This window comes from Zonotrichia albicollis, chromosome W (assembly GCF_047830755.1).
Source record: "Zonotrichia albicollis isolate bZonAlb1 chromosome W, bZonAlb1.hap1, whole genome shotgun sequence".
Taxonomy (NCBI): domain Eukaryota; kingdom Metazoa; phylum Chordata; class Aves; order Passeriformes; family Passerellidae; genus Zonotrichia; species Zonotrichia albicollis.
In genome coordinates, this window is record NC_133859.1 from 26,032,579 (window position 1) to 26,057,839 (window position 25,261).

The following is a 25,261-nucleotide window of genomic DNA, read 5'->3' on the forward strand; positions in this document are numbered from 1 at the left end:
CTATGCTAAGAATAAAAAAGCAATGAATAAACAAAGGAGCTCTCTCTGATTCTGTCCCAGAGAGAGCTCGGCCTTTGATTGGCCCTTAATTGTAAACACCCAACATGAGCCAATCACAGGTGCACCTGTTGCATTCCACAGCAGCAGATAACCATTGTTTACATTCCCCTTCTGGGGCCACAGCTTCCCAGAAGGGGGAAAAATCCTAAAGAAAGGATTTTTCACAAAAGATGTCTATGACACCCAATGCTGTTTAATATCTTCATAAGTAATCTGGATGATGGAATTAAGTGTACCCCAATGAAGTGTGCTGATGATACCAAAGCGAATGGGGAAGCGGACACTTTGGAAGAAAGATCCTCCCTGCAGGAAGACCTGGATAGGCTGGAAGAGTGGGCTAACAAGAACCTTATGAAGCTCAACAAAGACAAACATTTTGCACCTGGAAAACATCATCCAGGAATGCAGCATAGGCTAGGATCTATCCCAGTGGGAAGGTGTTCTGTGGAAAGGTCCCTAGGGATCCTGGTGGACAACAAGCTGAATATGAGTGAACGTGAGCTGCTGTGGCAGAGAGCCAGCAGGATGCTGGGTTGCATCAACAAGGGTGCCACCAGCAGAAATAAAGAAGTCATTCTCCCACTCTACTCAGTGCCTTGTCAGGCCACATTTGGAATACTGTGTTCACTTTTGGTCCCTGATATACAAAAGAAGATGTGGGCAGGCTGAAGAGGGTCCAGAGAAGGGCCACAAAGATGATTCAAGGACTGGGAAGGCGCCATGTGAAGAAAGGCTGAGAGAACTGAGTTCAGTCAGCCTTGAGAAAAGAAGGCTAAGGGGAGATGTTATCACCATGTTCCAGTATTTAAAAGGTGGCTACAAAGAAGATGGAGACTTCCTTTTTACAAGGAGTCACATGGAAAAGACAAGGGGCAATAGGTACAAGTTACTCCTCGGGAGATTCCAATTGGACACGAGAGAACAATTTTTCCCAATGAGAACAATTAGCCATTGGAATAATCTCCCCAGGGAAGTGGCAGATTCCCTAACACTGGACACTTTTTAGGTGTACTAGAGCATCTTGTCTAGACCATGCTTTTGCCAAGAAAGGTTGGACCAGATAATCCTTGAGCTCCCTTCCAAACTGGTGTTCTATGATTCTGTGACAGAGTATCATAAACCCCGAAGATAATACCAAATGGGCAAACTGAGCTGCTGCTTAGTTGCCATAGTTCAATTTTTTCTTGCAGTCTGAAATACGCTTTCTACTGGAGACTCATTTTATATATAATTTTTGATTATTAGGGAACTACATATTATTTAAATAAAACCAAACAAAAACCAACCAACAAACCTTCTCTTTTCCATCCCTAATAGTTAACATTATTGCTGCCCGTGAACCCTGGACAGCATTTGATTATCCCCTTTTCACACTTTCTTTTCACACTTTGCTAGTGTGCTGATGCTGCTTTCACTTTGTAAGTTTTGCGCATGTCCCTGTTCAAAATCCCCCTCAAAGAACAAAACCAAAACACAAATATAAATAACAGTGCAACATGAAACAAATAGTGTTCTAACAGTTTGGCAAGTGATTAATTCACCTGAGATTTAGTGATCTTTAGGCAGTCTGTAACAAAACATTGCTTTGCAATAAAAGCACAAAGGCAACAAATTATTTTAAGAAATCAAGAAGGTATACAATCTTGATTACGTCTCATTAGTTTCCTTCTGTTCTCTCTTCTCCCACCTATCTGTTGCTTGTCTACTACATTTGGCTGCAAAACATACATCAAGGATTGACTTTGAAGGCATGTAATGCTTGTAAATAAATCCACAATAGGATCCAAGCTGAAGAGGTGATACATGATCAGCCTACAAGGACAATTCTGAGCATGTGCATATGCAGGCAAAGTCCAGGCTACATCAAATTAAAAGTCAGGGCATTTGTCAATTTTGTCAATTTGTCAGCCTTCATATCTTTTTTTTTTTTTTTTTTTTTTTGGTAAAGCTGTCATTTGTTCCTTGTTGTACAGATCACAAACAACTGGGGAGGGATTGGTAACAACAGTCCATCACAAATGAGAATAAGTTGTAGTGACACTTAACTGTATAACATAAGTAATAAGCATGTGCAAATTTTCATAGAATCATAGAAAGCAGCCATTCCTCTCTTACAACATTACAACATGGTTTGAGTGTTTTGAAACACCTGACTGCATGCTAATAAAGCTGCTCCGAGTATTTGCTACAATTTAATGGAAGGGGACGCAAGTTTTCAAGCATGTGGAGCAGTCCTATGATGTGCTGCAGGTGTCAAAAGCATGATCACAGGTTCTTTTCATTTATTCACCATACAGGCAAGAGCAATATCATTTCCTTTAAAAGCAAGTCTCCACTATGGTACCTTGATCTTCAACACAGAAGGTGTGATTCAAAACCCAAGTGAAGTCAGTTTTTATGGATACCTTCAACGAGAGGGGCAAGACGGTATCTCATCTGTGGGCTGATCTGGGTTTGGATCAATCTAACCAAAAGAAAAAGAAAAAAACCCAAAACAACAACAACAAGAAAAAATAAACAACAAAAAAAACAACCAAACAATTGACCAAATAAACCCAGAACAAATAAAACCCAAAAAACCCCAAAAATAAAAGCCATGACAACTCAGTGCATTTCAGCATCAATTGTTAGGAATAAAAATCAAAATTCACAAGTTTAAGACAATTATAATATGTGGCATTTCCAGTCCAGGTGTTATTGAAATAACTGAAAAACTTCTAGTTACACAAAACTTTGGATCAACAGTAATAGAAATATTAGATCCAGTGGAAGACTTTAAACTACAGGTTGATGGCAATTTAAGCATGAATAACTGCTATAAAAAATTTTTTCTCCTTTACTCACACAGAAGTCTTTTGAATTATCTGATATATACAAAAAAGATTACTTGACACTCCACTGGAAACATAATTCAAGAAATATTTACTTGAGAGAAGCAAAGAAGTTTTTCTTGAAATGGTAGAAATGTATCAATACAAAAATCATTCTACTTTTAAATTAAAGTAGTTAATACTCAAATATCCTATGGCATGTTTCAAAAAGTTCATGTGCTCTAAACTTTACCTCTTCTTCCTCTCAACAGGAGAATTAAAGGGTACAAGCCTGCTAACTTAGGTCTCAAACAATAGATGTAAGAATAGTTTACACGTACATTGCATCTTCTAGACATTGAATCAGTTAAAGTCATGTAGCCCTTTGGATTTGCATTTCAAGCCGGGGGGGGGGGAGATGTCATGTTACATAATGCTATTTTCCTAAAGTGTATCAATTCAGACCAAATATGGCCAGAGGACACTTTTTTTTTCATTTGTCCTACATCACTTCTTTTTCTTGAAAAAGAAAAAAAAAACAAAGCAACATGAAAAGCTTTGAAATTTGCATCTCATTCATGGTTATTTGGTGGCTGCATTTTTAGTTCTGTGAAGGACAAAAGTGTTAAACAACTGTGTACTTCAGAAAACTTAAGTCATAAATTAATACCAATACATCACTTTTCTACGTGAAACTTCTGAAAGGCCTACGTTCACAGAATTTAAACACACATGCAGGCAAAACAGATTAGTGGTTGCTATAAAATGTTAGGAAGCGGCAGAGGTGAAAGAGTTGAAACCTTATTTTTAGTACACAAGTTTTTAAAAATTATGTTTCTAAAATGGCAAACACCACTTTGAAAATTTCCAGAAAGTATTAGACTAGGGAAGAGTGCTGCCAAGTAGAATTACCTCCCCCTGTTGGCAGCTCCAGGACATAGCATGATGGAGAAGCCAAAGCACCTCATGGAGCACATTTTACATTTAAGGTTGCAGAGTTCACGTAAAAAAAAAAAAAAGGAAAAAAATTATAAAAAGGGTAACCCATGATGTAAAACAGGCATGGAAAACTCATGATGCGATTCATCTGCATCTTGCAAACAAACAAAAATCCTCCTCAAAACCAGCTTATTCCATGTTCATAATTTTAATGGTTTCTTCCAATTTTAGGAAGGAGAAACAGGTTTGTAAACTTATTCCATCAGACAAAAAAAAAAAAATCAGCCACAAACAATATATAAATCATCATAGTCTGACAGATATACCTACTTCTGAATATAGGGGAGGAGGCAGAAAACGAAACTCCTGGATGTATGCAAATAATGGTCCTTGCAGTGCTCTCTGAAAATCATCAAAAGCAGCTACAGGAGCAAGGCCAGACTGTCTGTTTTCCTCTGTGACCACTTCTGCATAGTTAGGAGGTGCTGGAGGGAGAAGGTACATACAGTTCAAACAACAAGTTCTTATGCATGACAAAATATACAACATGATAAATATTAGACTTCAACCACTGAAAGATTCACCAGCAGATAAACAATGACTTTAAAATTGTTAAACAAAAAAGGGAGACTATTTTGTTCTATTCTGATATTAAGTTTATGTTCAAAGACAGACTGACCACTGTTTATTGTGGCTGAATTATCCCATTAAAATTTAAATCAGACCAAAGATAATTTATTCTCTGTACAAGTAGAAATGACAGAACACTGCAGTCCTCTGTACTCCAGAAGTCTCCAAGTCTGGGATTTGCACTTAAAAAAAGCAAGATATTAGATGTGCAAAAAGAGAAGGAAGGAAATACATAATTCTTTCTTTGGCCATGAGAAATCTCCCATAGAAAAGAATATTATCTTTTCACAAAGCCTTGGCTACTAAGGCTGATGAGAAAGCCCAGAAACTGCTATTATGGGTTGCAATGCCTTATAACCAAGGATGCAATTGGGATACTGGAAGTGGAAGCAATGAAGTTATGCACAGATACAATGGTATCCTGTGCTTTTTTTTCTGCCGCTTTCCAAAGAAGCTAGATTTCACTGCCTGTCCTAGGGACAGAAAGGCAGGGAGGGGAAAAAAAAATCTCTTGCTCTACACAGAACAAGCAGGTGGCAAGAAAGCATCCACAATAGATCTCCTGTGGGCTTTATTATAAAAGCATGTAATTTGACTCTGTTAACAAGACTACAATGAATAAAGCAGTCAAAAATCAAGAGAGCAGCAAATTGATTGGGATTTGTATTATCATGCTACCTTCTAGTCTTTCAGGCAGAGTCAGACCAAGCCAGTTCATGCTCATGCTACCCTGGCTGCTTACACTTGATGTTCTGCTACCAAATGGATGTAGAGGAATGGTACCAATGACCAGTGGTAAGTTAAGGAACAAATCCACAGCTCCTGGAATATCAACATATACCTGAAGAAAAATGAAACAAGTATATGATTAAAATGTGGGGTTTTATCAGCATTTCATAAGTATTAGTCTAAGTTATCTTTCTATGAAATTTTTCATAAGGAGCTTGTTTCTAATAACCCCTGTGAAAAACTCCAATCACTTGTTTACAAAGTTTTAAAAGTTTAATAGTAATAAAATGGTTATAAAAATAGTAATATAATTAGAATAATAAAAATTTGGACAATTTGGATTAGGACAATAAAAGACAATAAAAACAAAGAGTTACAGACATCTGGGTACCTTTTTCTGGGCAAAATAAGCCCGAAAAAGGACACACGTTAACAGAGGATTAACCCTTAAAAACAATAGCCTGCTGCATATTCATACACTGTTGCGTTATTATTTCAGGGTTTATCTCAGAAACCCGAGTACCTCCCCTGAAGATTCCCTCTCAGGTTTGTCAATCATCATTCCTTTCCTCACCCTGACCCCTGCCGAGAACTGTCTGTCAATCCTGGAATTCCAGAAGGGCGTTGAGTGATTGGCAGATTCAAAGGATGCCGTCTACCCCCCGGGGGAGGGGGGGGGGGGCATTGGGCCATCCAGGTATCCTTTGTCCCCTAAGACCTCCTCTCCTGTACCTGGTTGGTGGGCTTCCTACCCCTTCTCTCCCCTTCTCCCCCGGGTTAAAAGGGCAGGCAACCACATGGCTCGCGGAGTTCTGTTGGAGCTGTTGCTGGATTCAGAGGCCTGCGGGCCAGAATAGAAGCTCTGGATTAAAACCCTCCATCAGAACCTACTCCTTTCCTTCACCATTGCCTTAAAGATTGTCCGTCAGAGGAAAACCTGAGGAGCTGACCCTCTTCATGAGGAAGCTCCATCCCACCACCACCAGAGCTCCAGCATTCCTGGACTTGTCTCCACATGCCCAGCCACAACACAAAGCTAGCCAAAAGTGTCTCTGGGATGAAACACCACAGTTGCCACTATTTGGTTTAGCAGCAAGGGCCAGACAAGCTAAGGCACTTCCTGTCCTGCTATATTGGTAAATATATCAATAATACACCTCACACATGATGCATAAATTCCATTCAAACAAAGAATTCTGTCTGGTCAGTGTCAATTTCTTCCTCTTAATCCTAATGGAGTCTTCAGTGCTGAGCAAGGCAGGAAGAAGTTAGTTTCTTCTGATAAGGGAGCAATAAATTCTTTTTCTCTGAAAGATTTAGGTGTCCTGTAGCTGCTGTCTTGCTGCGAGTTCTCTTTCAAAAAAAAGTATCTGACATAGCATAGTTTCTATTTTAACATTATGTTATAACCTAAAACTATATTTAACACACTACTTAAGAAAATTAATACAGCATAACTTTCTAAAATAACACATGTAATAGTCGTTTAAATATTTGCGAAAAGCCAGTCATAAAATACACGTTTTTCACAGCCCCTTTTAGGGTCCATGCCCCTATGAAGACATGAGCTCTTCAAGTTAAGAAGAGTCTTAACATGAGCCCTCACATGGAAATGCAGTGTACTCATTAAATGCTCGCTTAGTTGACAGACAACTGCTTTGAGAACTTGTATGATTTAAACTAAATTTACTTACCAGACCTCCTGTCATGACACTAATACCAGAACATGTATTTCTTTCATAACTAATTGTAATATATGGTAGGGATAATTCATGCTATTAATGTATAGTATAAAAATATTGTGAAATCCAAACCATGTCTTTTGCCTACTCCGGCCAGGAGCAGCTGTCTTATTTAGATTCAACTAGTTCCCTGACACAGGTTAAGATAACAATCGATGCCTTAACATAAGAATAGAAGCTTCCAGGGCCATGATCGTTGGTTTCTGGTTTCCCTAGTTGTCGGGGAGCAGCTCGAAAGTGATTATCTATCCCCTTGCTGACTGCATCTATCAAGATAGTCAGTTGTGCCACCCTGATACATCTGAATACACAGCTCCTCGGAAGCCGATTGACACCAATGGCACACCTGGATGAAGCTTTTGTCCACCTTTGCACATGGAAAGCAACAGTGATGCATGTGAAGAGACACAAAGGAAATTTGGTCATCTTTGCCTCGGGCAGAATAAACTGTATAAAATTTCACTGCATGAAGCTGCGAGTGTGAACCGGGGGAACTCTGACACTCGGGAGGTCAGATCCCTGTTCACCCGGCGCCGATCCCGGGCTCGATGCCGTCTCTTTGGCTGTGGTGGTTTCAAAGACCGAATTTCGGTCTCACAGACAAATTAATAAATCTTTGATAATTTTGGCTCACGATTTGATAATTTATAACACTAATCATCACAAAATGCTGTGCTAGAAATTTGTATGGCCTGTTGGAAGCTACTCATTCTCGCGAGTGAAACAGACTGCCCAACATACCATCAGTGAATACTCCACACGGATTATACTACAGTCAAGGATTGAAGGGGAAACAGGCGGAATTTTCAACTGTTTGCCATTCCAGGTTTCTGTTTTGCCAGATGACAAGGATTCCCCACGGAGGTTGGCAACAAGCTGTCTGACTTCCTTCATTTTCCCTTTGGCATAGAATGCCTGCGTTTGGTAAATGGTTGCCTTTGGCACTACCATACGGGAAGAGCAATTCTCAATCTCAGCAAAGATCTGAATTGATTCACCTGAAACAAAAAGGAAAAAAAAACCAAAACAAAAACTCAACAAAACACACCAGAATTTCAATTTCCCTTTACATTTACAAGGCAGTTTAAGCAAACTTTCACATTCTTTATACTGTTATAACAATGCTGCTATCACTGCTCTACCTGAAAAAAACCACATCCACTGATGCTAATAGAAACAAGATCCTCATGAGCTGTTTTAAAAGGAAAACGAAAACAACACATTCAAAAAAAAAAAAAAAAAAGCCAGTCTAACACCCAAAACATGCCAGTCTAACAGATGAGGTCATTGAACCATCTAGAGATACAAGTTGTGCTCTCTTAGTTAACAGGGTATGCAGAGAAGATTGCTAAATGCAGACTGATGTGGTACAAATATCCTTAATGTTTCATTTATGTTAAAACAGTAGTACAGACTCCAGCTTTAAAAAGGAAGGAAAATCACACAGAATTGATTATAGGATCACATACCTGGGGTGTAGCCCTTTCTTTCAATTTTCGCACTTAAAGATATTGGGCCTGAGGTACAAAGCCAACAACATAGAGTCTTTGCTTTTGTGCCTGCTTGGGGTGACTGCAAGAAGAAGAAAAGTACTGTCCATCAAATTACGAGCTCCATGAATCTCATCAGGTATTTAAACCAACACAGGAAAATAATAATTTTCATAATGTGCTTATTATTACATATTTTGATAAACAAAGCTGCTTTCATAGGAAAAGTCTCAAGCAGTTTAAACAACATTATACAGACACAGTGTTTGTCCTAATTCCACTGGTGTATTCTTATTGCTTTTTATGTGATCCTTCATACTACAGCTACAATTACAACAATGCTAAAAGAAAATACTGTATAGGTTAAAACAAAAGGCTTCATAGGCTACACATCCCAACATAATGCTGCAGAGCTTTTAATTTAACTAACAGCAGATTAGAACATCTTCACACTTTCCATTATGCTGCATTTCCAAAACAAAATAACTAAGCTAAACTACTGTAATCTTTACTCCTGCTATTTCCTCAGTTTCTGAATAATCCTGTTTCATCTATGTTAAAAAGACTTATTTTACACAACACCAGGATTTAGGGCTTGAACCAAAGCCCACTAAAGTCAAATGAGAGACCCTCGATTTTCATGGAGTTTTTACAAGGTCCCTTTGCAAGCTGATTTTTCACCCATACACACAAGAAATCTGTTTCAATGATCTTCTGATTTTCTTTCCCCTCTAGATTAAAATTTGAGAAGGGAATAAAAAAAGGATTTTTAGGCCAGAGTGAAATCAAATCCTCACTGAGAGCAGTTGTGATATTAAAGTCATTTTAATGAAATGATATTTCAGAAAAGGATTATACAGAATTGCAATTGTTTCTTCCCCATCAGTGGAAAACGATCCATATGGAAATTACCAATTATGCACTGCAGTAACTTTTTTCCTTTGCATTTTTAAGTTTGCAGTCTCTCACTAAAATATTAAGCATTGCATTGTTCCATCATATATTATTCATTATTTATAATTTAAGAGGACCAGTTCACCAAATTTTCTTCCTTAATGAGAGTCTACAAGTTGGTAGCATCAGTTTAGACTGAAAAATGCATTTTACATCTTGTAAAGATCAAGTAACTCCAAGTACAGCATAACTTAGCCTTCAAAATACCAACACTTAAAGAGTTGTTAAACTGATATAATACTTAAAAGAAGAGCTGTACTTAAACTAGCAAATAAATATTAGGTATAGTTACATGTTGACGTTCTTTCACTTATTACACTTCATTATTTTTATGCCAGAAAAAGAATGAGTAGTTCGGTCAGTTCTTACCAGTAACGAAGGAGTGTTGATGTCTATATGTTCAAAGACTGTAAATTCCTTCTTTAATTTTACTGGTAGAAGCCAAGGCCTATGCAATTCAGCTTTCACCCAATACCGCACACTGCCGTGTCTGCCTTCGAATGAGGTAGTAAGTGGTCTGTGCAGGACAAAGGTCAAAATCGAGTAAAGTTTTTTTTCTTATTCCAGTACAATTGATAAGATTTGGAATTCGTATGTTGTTGAGGTTTAGGATTTTTCCTTTTGTTTATTTCTCTTAGGGAATATTCTCCCATTTTGTTGCTAAGAAACAATAACGGCCGGTACTTAAGAGAAACAAAAGAAGTAACCACAGAGAAGGGGGAGGAGTGCAGCTGGCTTTAATATCCTAGCTAAGGGGGCATTGTCCTAGAAAGGGCAGAGATATAGTGAGATTTGGGCTGAGGGAAGGGGTTGGGTGCAGCTTCTAGCTCTCTTGGAGTCGGGTGAGTGATTGCTGCTCCCTGGGGGGGAAGGCGGAGGGAGGAGAATTCACTGCTGCCACCGCCGCCGCAACCCAGCCCTGTTCTGCTTCTTCTGCCGTGGGTGAGCCTTTGCTCGTGAAAGCAGCCACTGAACTGGGACGTTATTGTCATAGATGTTATGAACAAAAATTCGGTTAATATTTTTTTTGTGAGAAAGAGTTATAGGGAGGCAGCCGGATCTCTGTTTCTGCCAGAGTTCTTCGTGCTTTGTTATTGTAATCATGGGTCGTTGTAGCTTATCTCCTCTTTTGTATTAGTAAAAGCCCTGGCTGGGTGGGGTGATGGCCCTTCCCCGAGGCAGTGCTCTCTTCCAGCATAGGGAAGACACCTGAGAGGGTGGGGGGGGTTATGCAAAGTGACTCCAAAGACCAGCGTGCTTTGAGACCTCGACTCCAAAATGCAACCAGAAAACCCTAAAAACAATGAGCCACCTAAGAACTGAGAGAATAAAGTGATGTCTGGACATGAGGAGCCAAGTGCTGAGCCTGCAGAGACGTGGACCCCCTCTCGCCCTGAGCAGAGAGTCGTCCCGACGCCGGGAATGGGCAGGACCAAATCAGGGAAACTAAGATCTGACTGGGACATCACGCCCTAAAGGCTCCCACGAAAACTAGATCCCCCGGCTCTGCCCCTAGTGGACAGAGCTGCGCATATCCTCCTCCTCTGAGTCGCCCTGGAGAGACGATGGGGACTGCAGCCCTGCCGAGCTGCCCAATCCTGAGCTGATCACTTTTAATAAAGGCATTAAAAAGGAGAAGTCTCCTGGCCCTGTTTATTTCAAAAGATGAGTAATGCAATGGTTGACTCTCACAATTAAAAGGCAAATATCATGTATATATGTGAAGAGAAGTTTTAAAGACTTATGTTTTACCCCCCTCCCTTGCATTGTTATCAGGAAGTGACCTGGGTTCGGGATACTTGAGAGGGTCGGCTTGTTACTATGGCAACATCTGACCTCCAATCAAGATTTAAGGAAGCAAACTCCACCACTGGACAGTGAAGAAGGAATCGATGGACAGAACATTGGGAGGGGCTAAAGGGTTAAAAGGCAAAACCTCCATTGTCTGGGTGAGCACATGGCAGGAAAAATCCTTTCCTCTCGGCGCCGTAATATTTTCTCTATTCAGTCTTCTGTTGTAGTTTTGATAAGGTTTTAATTAACCTTTTAATTTTTTTTAAATGTGAGTATAATTTATCACATTATTAACACCCTACCTCACTAAAAAAAAGGGCTCTCACCATCTGCTTGGGTACCTCAGGGGAAACCCCGGGATCCCGAGCCCTTTCCCCCTCCCAGGCAGCCTCTCTCTGCCGCATTTGGGCGCGGGGTTGCCACTGCCTGGCCCCCACAGTTTCTTTGCCTCTGCTCCGGATTTTTTGCTACACTGTAGCCCACAGCCCACACCTCCTGCCTGCTGTAATAAGCAACAATATATTTGTTCATTAATAGCTAGATAATTTAAATTATAAAACAATAGCTAAATAGCTCTTGTTTAGCAGGATACCTATGCAGCCACGTATGGGAAAACTTTTAAGGAATTGCTTGGGTTACAAACCCCCCCCTTGTAACTAGATACAGCTACTTTTGGTAACAATTACTAACCTCGCTAGAATTGCTTGGTCTACAAAATTCCACCCCATAGATATAGGAGACTTTCTGAAACACATATGGTAACAATTATTAACCTTGCAAGAATTGCTTAGCTTGTAGAATTTAGACTTATAGATATGCCTTATAAGGAAAGCGGAAAAAAGAGGAAGACTTGGGGCCTTCATTCCACGACCACCAGAAGGCAGAAAACGACCCCTAGCAACCGGAGGAGCAAGCGCAGAAGATGGACCAAGTCATCCAGGAATCCGGAGAAAAAGGACAATAAAAAGCGAACTTTAAAGGGGGAAAGGGCGCGCCTAAGAGGAGCGGGAACTCCTGGCCGCCCAGCGCTGAATCTTGCTTATTCTTGCTTGCATAATAATAAAGATAATTGTACGGTTCTTAAATTTGGTCGATTCGTTTATCACACCTACCAGGATGCTCGGCGGCTCCAGCTACAGCGTTTCTGATACATCTCGTCTACCACTCTGGGATTTTGTTTGTCCCTGTTGTTCCAGCTTGCTGCTTTCAAGGTCCCTGCTACAGCTCCTTTTGCTATTCAGAGGGGCATCAGGATCAGCTGCCCCTGGTGGTTTGTAAAGGAAGCCCCTTTCCCATCCCTTCTGCCGGCTGTGCCCGCCATTGTCCACGTGCAGAGAGACAACTGATGTCACGCCACAGCACCCCCTGCAGCCGTGGGGAAATCATCTCACCTGCCCTTCCCAGCTGAGGAGCCATCAGTGCCCCTGCCAGCTGTGACCATAACTACACCAAAGGGGAAGGTGCCTGACAGCCAAGAGAAGGCTGTTACTGGGTTTCTGGTTTTGTTTGTTGTTGCGGTCATTGTTGTTCGTTTGCCTTGTTATACATACTAGTAAAGAAATGTTATTCCTTTTCCCATATGTTTGCCTGAAAGCCCCTTAATTTCAAAGCTATTCGGAGGGAAGGGGGTCATATTCTCCATTCCAAGGGAGGTTCCTGCCTTCCTTGGCAGACATTTGTCTTTCAAACCAAGACATATGAAGAACTGTATTTTTAATGTATCATAATAAGCATAACTTATTTGCAACATTCCCATATCTCAGAAAAACATAATATTAAAGTTGGGGAAATATATCATCCCCGTTTCATTCAACAGTAGTTTTGTAGAAGTTCTAAGAAGCAATTAAGGAATTGTGCAAGAAAAGTGCCAGAAGAATACACATCTCCTTTAGAGGCCATTTTCAAGTGTAGAATAAAGCATGCCCTTTTAAGGTCAAATTAAGGCCACCAAGAAAAATTAGCATTAGTACCATCCCATTATTATTTTGGACATTGTATTCTGTAAATAACTGTGTATTATTTACTTGGCTGGTATCTCAGCGGTTTAACTATAACTAAATGCTTTTGTAGTTTGTTTTGCTTTAAGTACAGTAGTTAAAAATTTCTAAGTAGAGTTCTGAAGAGTTTTTGAGCATCGTCTAATTTTCCTTTACCCTCATGAGATCATCTTAATATATATACACACACACATAGAAGATAAAGACTATTCTTCTGCTCTGAACACTGAATGACAAAATCCTTTTAGGGAGTTGGAGAGGGGAAAAAAAATATGCAGATAGGGACGTCAAACCTTTCAGCATTACCCTTTTATCCTCTTACTCCTCCTTCCCCCTCCCACCCCCCCATCATAAGATGGAGGACATAAGATTTTTATATTCCCTTTATGTCCCGTTAACTGTAACTTGTCTTTTCCTAACACTTTCATCCTTTAGTCTCCAGGAAGAATTTTTATATTGCACTATGTTTGAAATGCATCATAATAAAATATAAGTTATGGGCAAAGCTTCCCTCCCTAATTTCTATATCAAATAATATTAGCTGTGCTATTACTTTACTAGAAAGAATCATTCTGCTACAAGTTTGACATCTCTATTTGCACATCTGAAATGTTTACTTTTTTTCTTAATAACGCAAATGAAAGCATTTTCTAATCAACTTTCAGTGTTTCATCCTGCTGCAGTATCCTTAAGAAAAAAAAGAAACAAAAAACAGTAAGGCCAGTCAGCATATTTGTTCTTTTCACTATTGCTTTGTATTTGGTTGCACTGGGTCTGGCTGGGATGGAGAAAACTTGCCTCATAATAGCCCATATCATGGAGCGTTCACTACACATACTGAGGCCCTGCTTTTCAGGAAGTGGCTGGACATTTGCCTGCTGATGGGAACTAGTGAATTAATTCTTATTTTTGCTTTGCTTCCACATACAGCTTTTGTGTTTTTTTATTAAAACTGCCTTTATCTTGACCCACAAGCTTGTCCATCTTATTTTCTCTCCCTGGCCTGTTGATGCAGAAGAATGAGAGAGCAACTGCATGGAGGGCTGGCAGGCAAGCCAGGTCAAATCACCACGTTGGTTTTGTTTTAAATAAATTTTAGAAATATTCCATGGATACAAAATAGTAAGAAATGGTAAGGAGGCAGTGTCAAACTAGTGTTCTTCAGGCCTTTTCCTACCAGCCTTCATTTTTTTCCTGTATTATCAAAGATGGCTTCATAGTTATTCTTTCAAGTCACTTGACAAGACCTTTAGTGTTTTAATCAATTCTTGTGCTATTTTAGTGGTCATATTTGAACATTTCTTCCAACTCAAGGGAATATCAGTATCATCCTTATCACTTCTTATAGAAGAGTTTTTCATTTGAACCTTAAATTGATTTCTAAGTTTCCATACATATTCATCCTCTTCAGCATTCTAATATTATCGACTGTAAAGCCCTGCGCTATTTGCGGAAACTGATCTGTAAAAGCATTTATCATCTGCAAGTTCTGTTAAAGCCAGTCCCTCTAACAAGCAGATGTTTTATTAGCTTTAAAATTAGGTATCAGTCTAATATTCTGCCTAATTTTTTTAACCTTAATGACTTTGGTACCTGGCTTTTACAGTAGAAGGCTCCTCCTACCTCCTTTCTTTCATCTATTTCCAGACTCTCTCTGTTCCTTCATATTTAATTTTCCTGCAACTTGTGCTTGAGCTAATTTCCATGTTGGTAACTCCTCTATGTATAAATCTTCCCTTCACAATGCATACATTAGAATCCTCAAATGTGTGTGTGTGTGGCAATTTATCTTAAGACTTCTGCTAACACTCTTGCTTCACCTTTGCTTTCTGAGTAAAGCGGGATTAGGTATGGGAATGTTTCTTGCTTCATCCACCCATCCATTTGGTTTTTTTTCGATCCTGGCTGTTTTGTCTAGAGATCAGCCTGAGTACATACATCCTATTTGAAATGGAAAAAAAAAGCTAAGCAAACTCTTATTTAGTTCAAATGCAGTTAAGCCTGCCACATCTCTTTCAGACTGAGCTTGAACAGTTAAACTGTTATCACTAGGTTCTGATGGCCTGCATGGCTCCAGTAAAATCTTGTTTAATTTAGAAGATACCTCAGCCCCTCTGCAGGACTCAAATGACACCAGTTCCCCTCTCTTCTCTTGTGAAGGGGTCCAATCCTCCATAAGGAGCCAACATACCTCAGTCAAAAGAAAGAGTAACCAAGTGGGCAAAAATGAGCTTCTGTTTTGTGAACAACTCTTAACCAGTTTAAAAGCAACCTCTTCAGTTTAATGAGATTTTGTCCTCTACTGCATGTCTGAGCACAACTCCTACTACCACTGAAAAGGTTTCCCTCCCCCCACAAGAAATTTTCTTGAGCAGGTATATATCTTAGCCTTCTCTCACACAAGCTGTGTACTGCATGTAAGTACTTACATCTGTGGAAGCTCAAAGCTGAATGCATATTCGTGCCTTCCTGAATGAATGATGTGAAGGCCTTCTTCCGAATTGTCATCATCTAGGAGGGAAAAACCCAATATGCTATTCCACCTGTGAACATTTTACACAGCACAAAATATTATATAGGTTTCTTTTCCAGCATAAGAGGGATTTATACATTCTTTACAATACTAAGAATACAGTGTCTCAGAAACAAGTCTCTCCAGTCCATTTGTATTAACTGCTAGATGTATAGCTGCAGTATTTTTAACCTTAGGTGAGATTCCAAGACTTGTCTGACATAAAAGCAGAAGTTAACTTGTTTTAATTTATGATCTCGTGAAAAACAGAGTTCACTCCTTGGAATTTTTAAAAGTTTAATAATTATAGGATAAAGAAGGACAATATTTCCAGCGCTGGGGTGCTCCTGGCCAACAGCCAAAGAACACACCAGTACATAGTGTTATCTTTATACCTTTACATCTGACTGGGGTACATGCATATTCATGTGTTTTTCATACATTATTCAAACTTTCTTTTGACCTTTCTGATATTTTAGGAAATTCTTTGTTTGGCTTCTTCTCACTCCAGCTTATCTGCATGACATCCTGGGTGTCAGGTCAATATATTTTATTTCTTCTTGTGTCTCCATTCTGCTGTTTCACATCCTCTGATAAGGATTTACTATTGTTGCAATGTGTTGCAATTTCCTGTTTTAGACTTCCCAGTCCCCCAGGTGTGCCAACCTCTCCTTTCCCCTCCCCCTTGCTCCCTTGCTAGGTGCTGTCCGTCAAGCTTAACATTCCAGCCAGGGCGTCATGTGATTGGCAGAAGTTCAAAAGATGCTTCTCAGTCCTGGGGTCATTGGCCTGTCTATGTGTCATTGTCCCCTGAGACCCTCCCCCTCCCACCTGGTCAGTGGCTCACCTATCCTTTCCCTCTCCCCTCCCTGTGGGCTTAAATGGACATTGAGGCCATGTGGTCGGTTATTCTGTGGAGCTGTTACAAGATTCAGAGATCTGTGACCCTGGAATAAAACTCTGGATTAAACCCTCCACAGAATCCGTCTCCTTTTCCTCTTCACCTAGCCTAAGAACTTTCACCAGAGGTAAAACTGAGTTCTTATTAGCCTGGACTTGTTCCAAGTGCCTAGCTGCAACATCCAGCCAGCCAGAGGCATCTCTGTGGTGAAATACCACAGCTGCCACCTCTGTCCAAGCAGCAGGGGCCAGACGAGCCCAGGCACGTTCCATCTGGTAATACTGGAATCTTATTCCAATATTTGGCACCCAACCGTGCGGCTGATCGAATCTGCAGCCCCAAGAAGTCATCTCAGAACCTCGGAAAGACTTTAGGCAGCTAAGCACCCATTGGAAGAGCGTTTGCTGCATAGCTCTACAGAGAGACTTTGGGACTGAATCCACAAGAAGTTTCGCGGACTGCTCAGCACCTCTGGAAAGTGCAGCTCCTTTCTGGCGAGTAAATTTTCCAGGGGAGAATAGGGGAGCCCCTCCTGCCCGTGGGGTCCTGTTCTGGTGAAGAGACACCCTGCCTGACATTGCCAGCAACAGCTTCGATTTCGGTGAGTATTTCTGCTCCTTAGAGAGGGTAGAAGCTTGAAAAACAGTCTCTGCTGTGAGTTCTGTTCCTTTTTGCTCTTGCAGTATAGGCTGCGCAGCCCTGCGGAGCGGGAGTGATACCCTTTTAGACATAACTCACTGCGGCGTGGCTTTGCTGTCTTTCTAAATTCGCGGCGCCGGTGGAGGAGCGGGGCAGCTCTCCCTGCCCCTCCCCCCGGCTCGGCAGCGCAGCGTGCTTAGCTCTCTTGGCCGGGGGAAACTCTCGGTGCGGGGGCCTTTCTACACGTGGCGCGGGGGGGGGGGGGGGCGGGCTGCTCTCTCTCGGTGCGGGGGGGGCTGCTTTCTCTCGGTGAGGGGGGGTGGCTTTTGCAGCGCGGTGCACGGGAAGTGCTTTCTCGGCTTTCTAGACGCGGTGCGGGACGGCCCCAGTTTCGGCTTCACCACATGGAGCCGGCAGGGGAGGCTTAGTCTCTCCCTCGCAGCGGCAGGGCGGGTTCCGATTCCATGCTGCTGCCGCGGCAATTTTAAAAGCAGTGTAAGCTCTTGCACTGTGAAAGGCTAACGTCTGCTCGTTATTGTAATGGGTTAAAACTTTAAGTTTGTTCATCAAAGCTGACAAAGTTATTCCAGTAAGACTGTTGCACCACCTCAATTTGTTTGCTTAAGTAAATTTCCAGACTTAAAAGGGTAAGGAAGGTGAAACCAAAAACAATGGGTTTCACAAACACTTGTTTATCTGCTTAGTAAACTGTTAATATGGGTGATCGGCTTGCTATGATTGATAACACAGTATTAGCTTATCTGCTCAGTAAACCTAAGATTCCAGGAACTCAGCGGATTGAGCCTAAAATTCCAGCAATCAGACAAAGGAAAATACCAACCTTCATATTCAGACCTCCGGAAGGTGGACTATGACCACCTAGACAAAAAAGAAGAATACGCAGAGTGTCATGAACAAAAATTCAGTTGATTTTTTTCTGTGAGAAAAAAGCTACGACTATTGCTGGGCTGCTGCTTGTGTTATGGTAATTACGGGTCGTTGTTGTTAATAATTGTTTTTGTTTTAGTAAAAGCCCTGGCTGGGGCGAGGTAATGGCCCTTCTCCGAGACAGTAACGGGTGGGGACCTTCCCGAACAGTGAGGAGAAGAGACCTGGGGGGGGGGGGGGGGGTGGGGGGGTGTTTATGCAAAGTGACTCCAGGACCAGCATGCTGTGGGGGACTACGGCTCCAAACGCACGGAGAAAACCCCAAAAACAACGAGCCAAATAAGAGTTGAGAGACTAAAGTGATGTCTGGACGTGAGGAGCCGAGTGCTGAGCCTGCAGAGATGCTGAACACCTTCGGAGCCCCTCTCGCCCTGAGCACGGGAGTCGTCCCGAAACCGGGAGCGGGCAGGAAGGAACAGAGAAAACGAACATCGAATGGGATCACCACATCCTAAAGGCTCCCACGAGGACCTGATCCCCCAGCTCTGCCCCTAGTGGACAAAGCTGCGCATATCCTCCTCCTCTGAGTTGCCCTGGGAGAGACGACGAGAGACTGCAGCCCGGCCGAGCTGCCCAATCCGGAGCTGATCACTTTTAACAAAGGCCTTAAAAAGGAGAAGTCTCCTGGCCCTGTTTATTTCACAGAGTACTACACATCAACCCGGAAGCAGGACTGTATAAGAACTACACGAAATATCAGAAGTGTGCAGCAGTGGTAGAGCGGGGACTCTCCTGTCGCCCAGCGCGCCTGGGGCGCTGACTTTGCCTATTATCGCTTGCTCTATCAATTAATAAATTTCATTTTATTTGGACTTGTTAGTCGGTGATTAATTCCCCACCGCAACTAACCTATAACAGTTATCGCTTCTTATCTGTGGGTTTTTTTAGAAGTCAGTAGTTCATTTGGCTTTGTTTTTGGTCCGCGGAACTTTGTATTGTGCCTTTTACATATAAAATGGGCTCAAAGTTAAGCACAGCACAAAAAGGAGTGTATTATCATATTGCTGCGATTTTAGTCAGTGGAAATGTAAAGTTCTCTAAAGGAAAATTGAAACAGTTTATACGGTGGCTTTTTCTACACTTCCCATAAATTTCCCCTGAAGAAGTCCACAATATTAAATTTTGGGATAAAGTAGGAAATGAATTGATAATGTTGGGACAGTCTGGGGATATATCTTCAGTTAAATTCCTTTTCTGGAGTTTACAGGTTCGAACAGCCTTGCTCAAAGGGAACTGGAGAAAAAGCCAAATATTAATCAATGTACCCCTGCTCTCCCGGTCTCTCCCCCTCGCAGCTCTAAACCTCTTACCCCAAAACTTGGTGTTTTAAAGAGAGCATACTCTGCTAATGCCCTGGGAAGTCGACTCCCAGAGCACTTTAAAATGCCTGAGTTCCTTTGTCCACAAGGTCCTGGCCAGACTGCGTGGAACCTTTCCCAAAACCCCTGTGTCCCCTGCTCTGAAACCCAGAGCATGTGTTAGCTTTTTGGAGAGCAATGATCCCCAAAATGGCACCCAGTCCCTAGGGGTTCCACAAGATGGAGGATGCCACGTGGCACCTTCCCATACCTGGTAGTCTTCTTTCCAAGATCCCCCTAAGTATCCCAAAATTCCTTCCCCCTCCCCTCCTGCTCCTTGTGACACCTCCCCTCCCCCCCTTACCTGCTGTACCCTCAGCTCCGCCCCTCTACTCCTCCCAGGGGGCGTCTGCCGATGTGACGTCACCAGGCGTCCCCGCCCCCTCCCCGAGCCTCCACGGTGGAGACACACCCACTGTTTCTCCCCACAACTGTATTGGTGCTCCAAATGCTTCCGATTCAAGTGATACAGGGCAGGAAACTGCAGACCCAATACAGGGTCCCAATTTGTCATTCGCTCCTGTTACGTATCAGCCTGCAGCACAAGGGGAAGCAGCACCAACTGCTAATTGGACCTCTTTTGGACGACAATTTATTAAAGAGGTGTGAAAATCACACAAGGAGTATTGCCCACACAGTCCATATTTCCATGGCCTTTTGAATTCTGAACTGAGTAGGACTGTAGTAGTCTCGCATGATTTAAAACAGCTTTTCTCATGCCTCATGACCTCTACAGAATTCAAATTACGGAAATTAGCATGGAAACAACTGCTAAAAGAAGCTCTCCCAGGCTTGCATGCTGATCCAAACACAGCGAAAGATACCAATGGCTTGCCAATTACCATTGAGCATCTCTCTGGTGAGGGCCAATGGTCTTTACCCTCAATCTAAGCTACCGTAATGAGGCAAAGTGGAAAATTTTCCAGAGTAGAAATCCATTTTGATTTAGGTGAAATGTACATCTTTGAGTTAAGTCTGTAGTTTGAAACATAGCTATGTAGCCTGACTGCAAGGCCTAGGCTGCCTAGGCTCAGGGATTCAGTGAAGGACAGAGATAAGGGGGGTGGGGTGGGGGGCAGGAAGACAGAAGGTGATAAAGAGAGACAGAGACTGCTGTGAGAGCAAGTCAACCTGACCCAGGAATTCTTTCTGATAAAGAAGAACTAGCAGCAAATGTCAAACGAAATTTGTAAAAATGAATATGTATAAACCTATTGTGAAATTGTATGCATATGTATTTGAGAGGAGGAGAAAAAGGGACCTGAAGTTCCCAGAAGTACGCATGTCATTTTAGGGGAACGATTCCCACATGCGTCCAGCACTGTAATAAACATACTGGCTTTACCACTTTCACAAAGTTGTGGAGTTTTTGGCTATATCTCCGCAAAACATTTTGGCACCCCAGATGGGAATTCTCTGTCCCCGCAGGGGCAGAGGGGATAGACGGACCTCCAAGGCATGCCCCAGGATTTTCCTGGAGGGGCTCTGCTCGTCTCGGCTTGCCTCCTGCATGGACAGACAAGGACCTGCTGGCATGCGGAGGATATAGTATGTATTTAGAGGCTCCCGGAGGAAAAGAGAGATAGGACAACTGAGTAAAGATAGGACAGCTGAGTAAGTCACTCAGAGACGTCTGAGTGCTCGGCCTGTGGATGCAGCTGATAGAACAGCTGGACTAGAGACGGGAGTTCACTGTTTGATAGGGTGAACCACTAGCACCCCTGGGGGTGGGTCAAGTGAACTTGTGTGTGTGTGTGTGGTGTCCAGACACTACATTATTGTATGGATATTGCATTGTGTAGGTAATGTTAATGTTTCTGTAATTGTGCAAGTGTGTAGCGTATGAAAGAGAGAGCGAACAAGTGAGTTCACCAATGGTGCGGGGGGTGGGGGGGGGTGAGTTCTCTCTGTGTTTGAAGCGGCCGGGTGAGGCTTGAGGCGCCAGCTGAGGCAGGCCCTCTGGAATTTTACTGTGTGCTGTTATTTTGATTGTGTCAGGAGAAAGCTGATGTGGGTAAATGCTGAATTATTGTATGCTATGTTGTGTTGAGAAAAGTGGGCACTTGAAAAGATATGCCCTTTCCCAGTGAGTGTGTGTGGTGATTTTCTTCCACCGCATTGTGGTAATTTGATTCTCGGATTGTATAGTGGTGTTTGTGGAGATTTCAAGATTTTGTTTGCAACAAGTGTAGCATTTTACACAGAAGAACTATGGTATGGTGATTTATGTTTAACTGTGGTAAAAGCGAATTAAAGGAATTCCAAGAATTTCCCCCACACAGCAATTCAAGCCCTGGCTCTAGTGAATTTGAGATGGGGGGGGGGGGGGGTCTGTGATTGTCAGCATATCCGAGTTTTTGCCATAACAAGCACAGCCTTTTGCAAGGCAGTAAAGTGAGTGTCAGTGGAAACAATGCTTTAATTAGATGGTGCAAGAAGAAAACTAGAAAAGACTGACATTTTGTAAAACAGAGTTTAGATAGAAGAGATGAATGAGTTTATGGGACTTCAGTGGGTAATATAGTAAGTTTGGACTGAGAACAACCTGCCATAGAGGTAAAGTGATAAACGCTGAAGTGATAAATGGGATAGCCTGCAGGCAATTCCTGGGAGTTTTTGGTGCATTGAGAGGCTGGCACCTTATGTGCAATGCAGAGTTTGTGAGAGGAGCTGGTATTGCTGTTCTGTGTCTTAAGTGTAAATTAAAGGTTCCTGATCAAGCTGATTCAGAACCTGAGATCTTAAAGCTTGTGTGGGGAGAATCACATCTGATATCTGCCACCTGGAGATCTGTGTGTGAGGAAAAACTGAGAAAAGACACTGTGAGGCTTGGGGAGAAACAAGATAGCATAAGGAGAAGGAGATAATGAGAACTGACCAGAGCAAAGAGGTTCCTGAACGAGCCCCTTTTGGGAGGTACTCACTGGGAGAAGGCTGCCAGTAGGGGCAGCTCAGAAAATAAAAAGATGTATAACACCTAATTGCAGTTAATGCTGTTTTTAAGATGGGAAGGTAAATGGGATGAGGTTTTGCATGCTGATATGTTTTTTGTTTTAAAAAATCACCAAGAATGGCAAAGGGACTGTGGGATCAGATCGCTGTCAGATCCACTGGTCTTGACCCTTGAAAAGGAAAACAAGGCAAAGAGAAGGCAAATCAAACATGTTGTTCAGCATGCAGCATAAGATAGCAATGCATGAAGTCAGACAAAGATTATCATGCTGAAACACAAAGCGATTACAGTTCACAAAATGAGTACATATGATTTGTTAAAAGCTCCTCCTAAGGTAAGGGAGGAAGGATAAGGATGACCTCCCCAAAAGGGAAGAGGACTCAGGCTCCAAAGGCATACCCATTTGCACCCATCCCCCTCCTGGCAGTTCAATTTCATCCAGAACTAGGAGGTAAGAAACCCCTCTGCAAGAGGCAGTGAGATCAAAAGAAAGAAAGGGGTGGAATTTTAGTTCATACAGGGGCCATATATTCAGTTTTAAATAAAACTTTAGTACCTGTGGAGAATGTTTATGTTGTAGTGTGGGAAACAACTAGCCAGTCTTAGAAGCCATACTTTTGCAAACCTTTAAAGTAACATGTGTACTATGTGTACTTAGAAGCTTTTGTACAATTCGCTCAATTCGCTAAACATTCTCAAATGAGAAAGGTTACTCTGGAGGCAAATGATATAAAGATGTTAGGCTTAACATTAACAGACACTGAAATTAAGAAAGACATTAGTAAAGAGATATTAGAATAGGTAAATAAGTATTTTCGTGGGTATGGGCTTCTGCTGTACCAGGGAGGGTGAAAAATGCCCCCCCATAGTAATCAAGCTTAAGTAATACAACCAGTGAGAATTGAGCAGTACCCCCTCAAAAGAAGATAGGGAAGAAATCAGCTCAATAATTGATAGTCCTGGATTGAGGGCTGTCAATAAGACAACAAAGAATTTATATCCTGTGTTAGCAAATCCATACACTTTACTAACTTGTTTAACACCTGAGTTAACCTGGTTTACTGTTTTGGACCTGAGAGATGCCTTCTTTTGCCTCCCTATCCATGAAGCCAGCCAGAAAATTTTTGCATTCAAATGAGAAAGCCCTAGAAGCAGTGCAAAACACAGCTCACGTGGTCCATGTGCATGAAGACTTAAAAAATTCCCCCACTCTGATTAGAGAACAACTTGCAAAGACCCAGAGTCCTGAAAAGCTCCACAAGAAGAGAAGCTGTTGCAGCACATGGATGATCATCTAGTAGCCACTCAGACAAAAGAAGCATGTGTGGCCTAGATGGTAAGCCTTTCAAATTTCCTAGGACTCCAAGGATACAGAGTATCAAAGAAAAAGGCACAGGTAGTGAAAGAGAAAGTAATCTACCTGGGGTACGAAGTGAGTGCTGGCCAATGGACTTTAGGGCAGGGAAGGCATATGCCATACCCCAAAACCCCAGACAACGAAGGAACTCCAAACTTTCTTAGGCATGGCAATATAGCGCCAGCTGTGAGTTTATAATTATAGACTGATCGTCCGACCCCTCTATGCTCTTATTGCTAATGGAAACAGAGATCTCCAGTGGACAAAGAAGCCACACGGGCCTTTCACCAGCTAAAGAGTGCCCTCATGTCAGCTCCAGCTTTGAGACTTCCAGATGTAAGTAAACCATTCTTTCTATTTTCCCATGAAAGACAAGGAATTGCCCTGGGACTACTGGCTCAGGACTTGGGTCTATACCGGAGAGCAGTTGCTTACTTCTCTAAGCAACTAGATGCAACAGCAAAGGGATGGCCAGGTTGCCTCAGAGCTGTAGCAGCAGTCATGCTGAATATTCAAGAGGCACGCAAATTTACCCTAGTGTCACCCTGGTTTTTTAAGATTTTCTAAGCCTTCTGATGCTGACATTCTTGTAGTGAACTTTCTCACACACTTTCTGTAAATAACTCATTGCTTTGCATTCCTTTATGGAGGAGGAGAGAGTTGATGGAGTGTTGGTTTGACCAGTGTCATTGGAGAGGTATCACTGTCACCCTCCAATCCTCTGTCACTTTTGTAAAACTATAAATATTGGAGTCAGAAAATAAGCTTTCCTTTTTTCCTTCACCTTGAGAACAGCGGTGTGTGCTTGTGTTCTTTCGTGTCCTATAGTGACATCTGGTGACCGCCGAGTGTATTACAGCCCAGGCTGAGACACGGACTGCGGATTTTGGTGAGGTCTCTGCCCCCCTTTGGTGCTTTGCCTGCTGTTCTTGGGGTGATGGCAACCTCTGTGGCTTTCGAGGACGAGTCCCTTGTTTTGGATCTCTGGAGGGGGGTCCTGGAGTGGAAACAGATTCCTGTTTCCTGGAGTGATTTTGAGAGATTGTTTCTGTGGGCCCCAGAGTGAGGGTTCTTTTCGGTCCCTACGAAGGCATTCTCCAGGGAGGAGTGGTCTCTCGTGGGGGTCCGCCTCATGGAGGCCCTGTTTGATGACTGCACGGTAGATGTGGCATAGCTGCTGGTGCAGTGGAAAAGATGTGAGGAGGTTTGGCAGGGGTCTGGTTCTTGTAGCCCTCGGAGTTCCCAGGGAAGCCCTTCTTTCTCAGATGTGGATGAGGGGGAGTTTGAGTTTCTGTCTGATGGGGTGTCCCCCTCCCCGCCCCGGGACGGTGTGCTGGGGAATGGCGATTGTTCTCCCAGGGTGGATTGGGCTTGCAGCCAGCCGGTCCTGTGTCCAGGGGGCGGAGCCCCATGGGTTTCTGGGGGCTCTGTGGATTCGGCAGGCTGTC

General features: G+C 42.4%; 1 protein-coding gene and 1 long non-coding RNA gene across 2 annotated transcripts in view; one reads left to right on the forward strand and one right to left on the reverse strand.

Annotated features, from left to right (window-relative positions):
* Positions 1-1,951: 1,951 nt before the first annotated feature.
* Positions 1,952-25,261, reverse strand: part of LOC141726979 (arrestin domain-containing protein 3-like) — a 44,727-nt gene continuing 21,417 nt past the window's right edge. The window contains exons 2-8 of the mRNA XM_074532141.1: positions 15,575-15,656; positions 9,724-9,871; positions 8,380-8,482; positions 7,652-7,908; positions 5,118-5,280; positions 4,140-4,294; positions 1,952-2,524 (exon numbers count right to left, since the gene is read on the reverse strand). Coding sequence (XP_074388242.1) covers positions 2,468-2,524; positions 4,140-4,294; positions 5,118-5,280; positions 7,652-7,908; positions 8,380-8,482; positions 9,724-9,871; positions 15,575-15,656 — 965 coding nt within the window. The 3' untranslated portion in view covers positions 1,952-2,467. The remainder of the gene's footprint in view (positions 2,525-4,139; positions 4,295-5,117; positions 5,281-7,651; positions 7,909-8,379; positions 8,483-9,723; positions 9,872-15,574; positions 15,657-25,261) is intronic.
* On the forward strand, positions 10,077-12,618 carry LOC141726980 (uncharacterized). Its single transcript, XR_012577954.1, has 3 exons — positions 10,077-10,296; positions 11,131-11,303; positions 11,981-12,618. It is a non-coding gene; the product is annotated as an uncharacterized LOC141726980 (long non-coding RNA).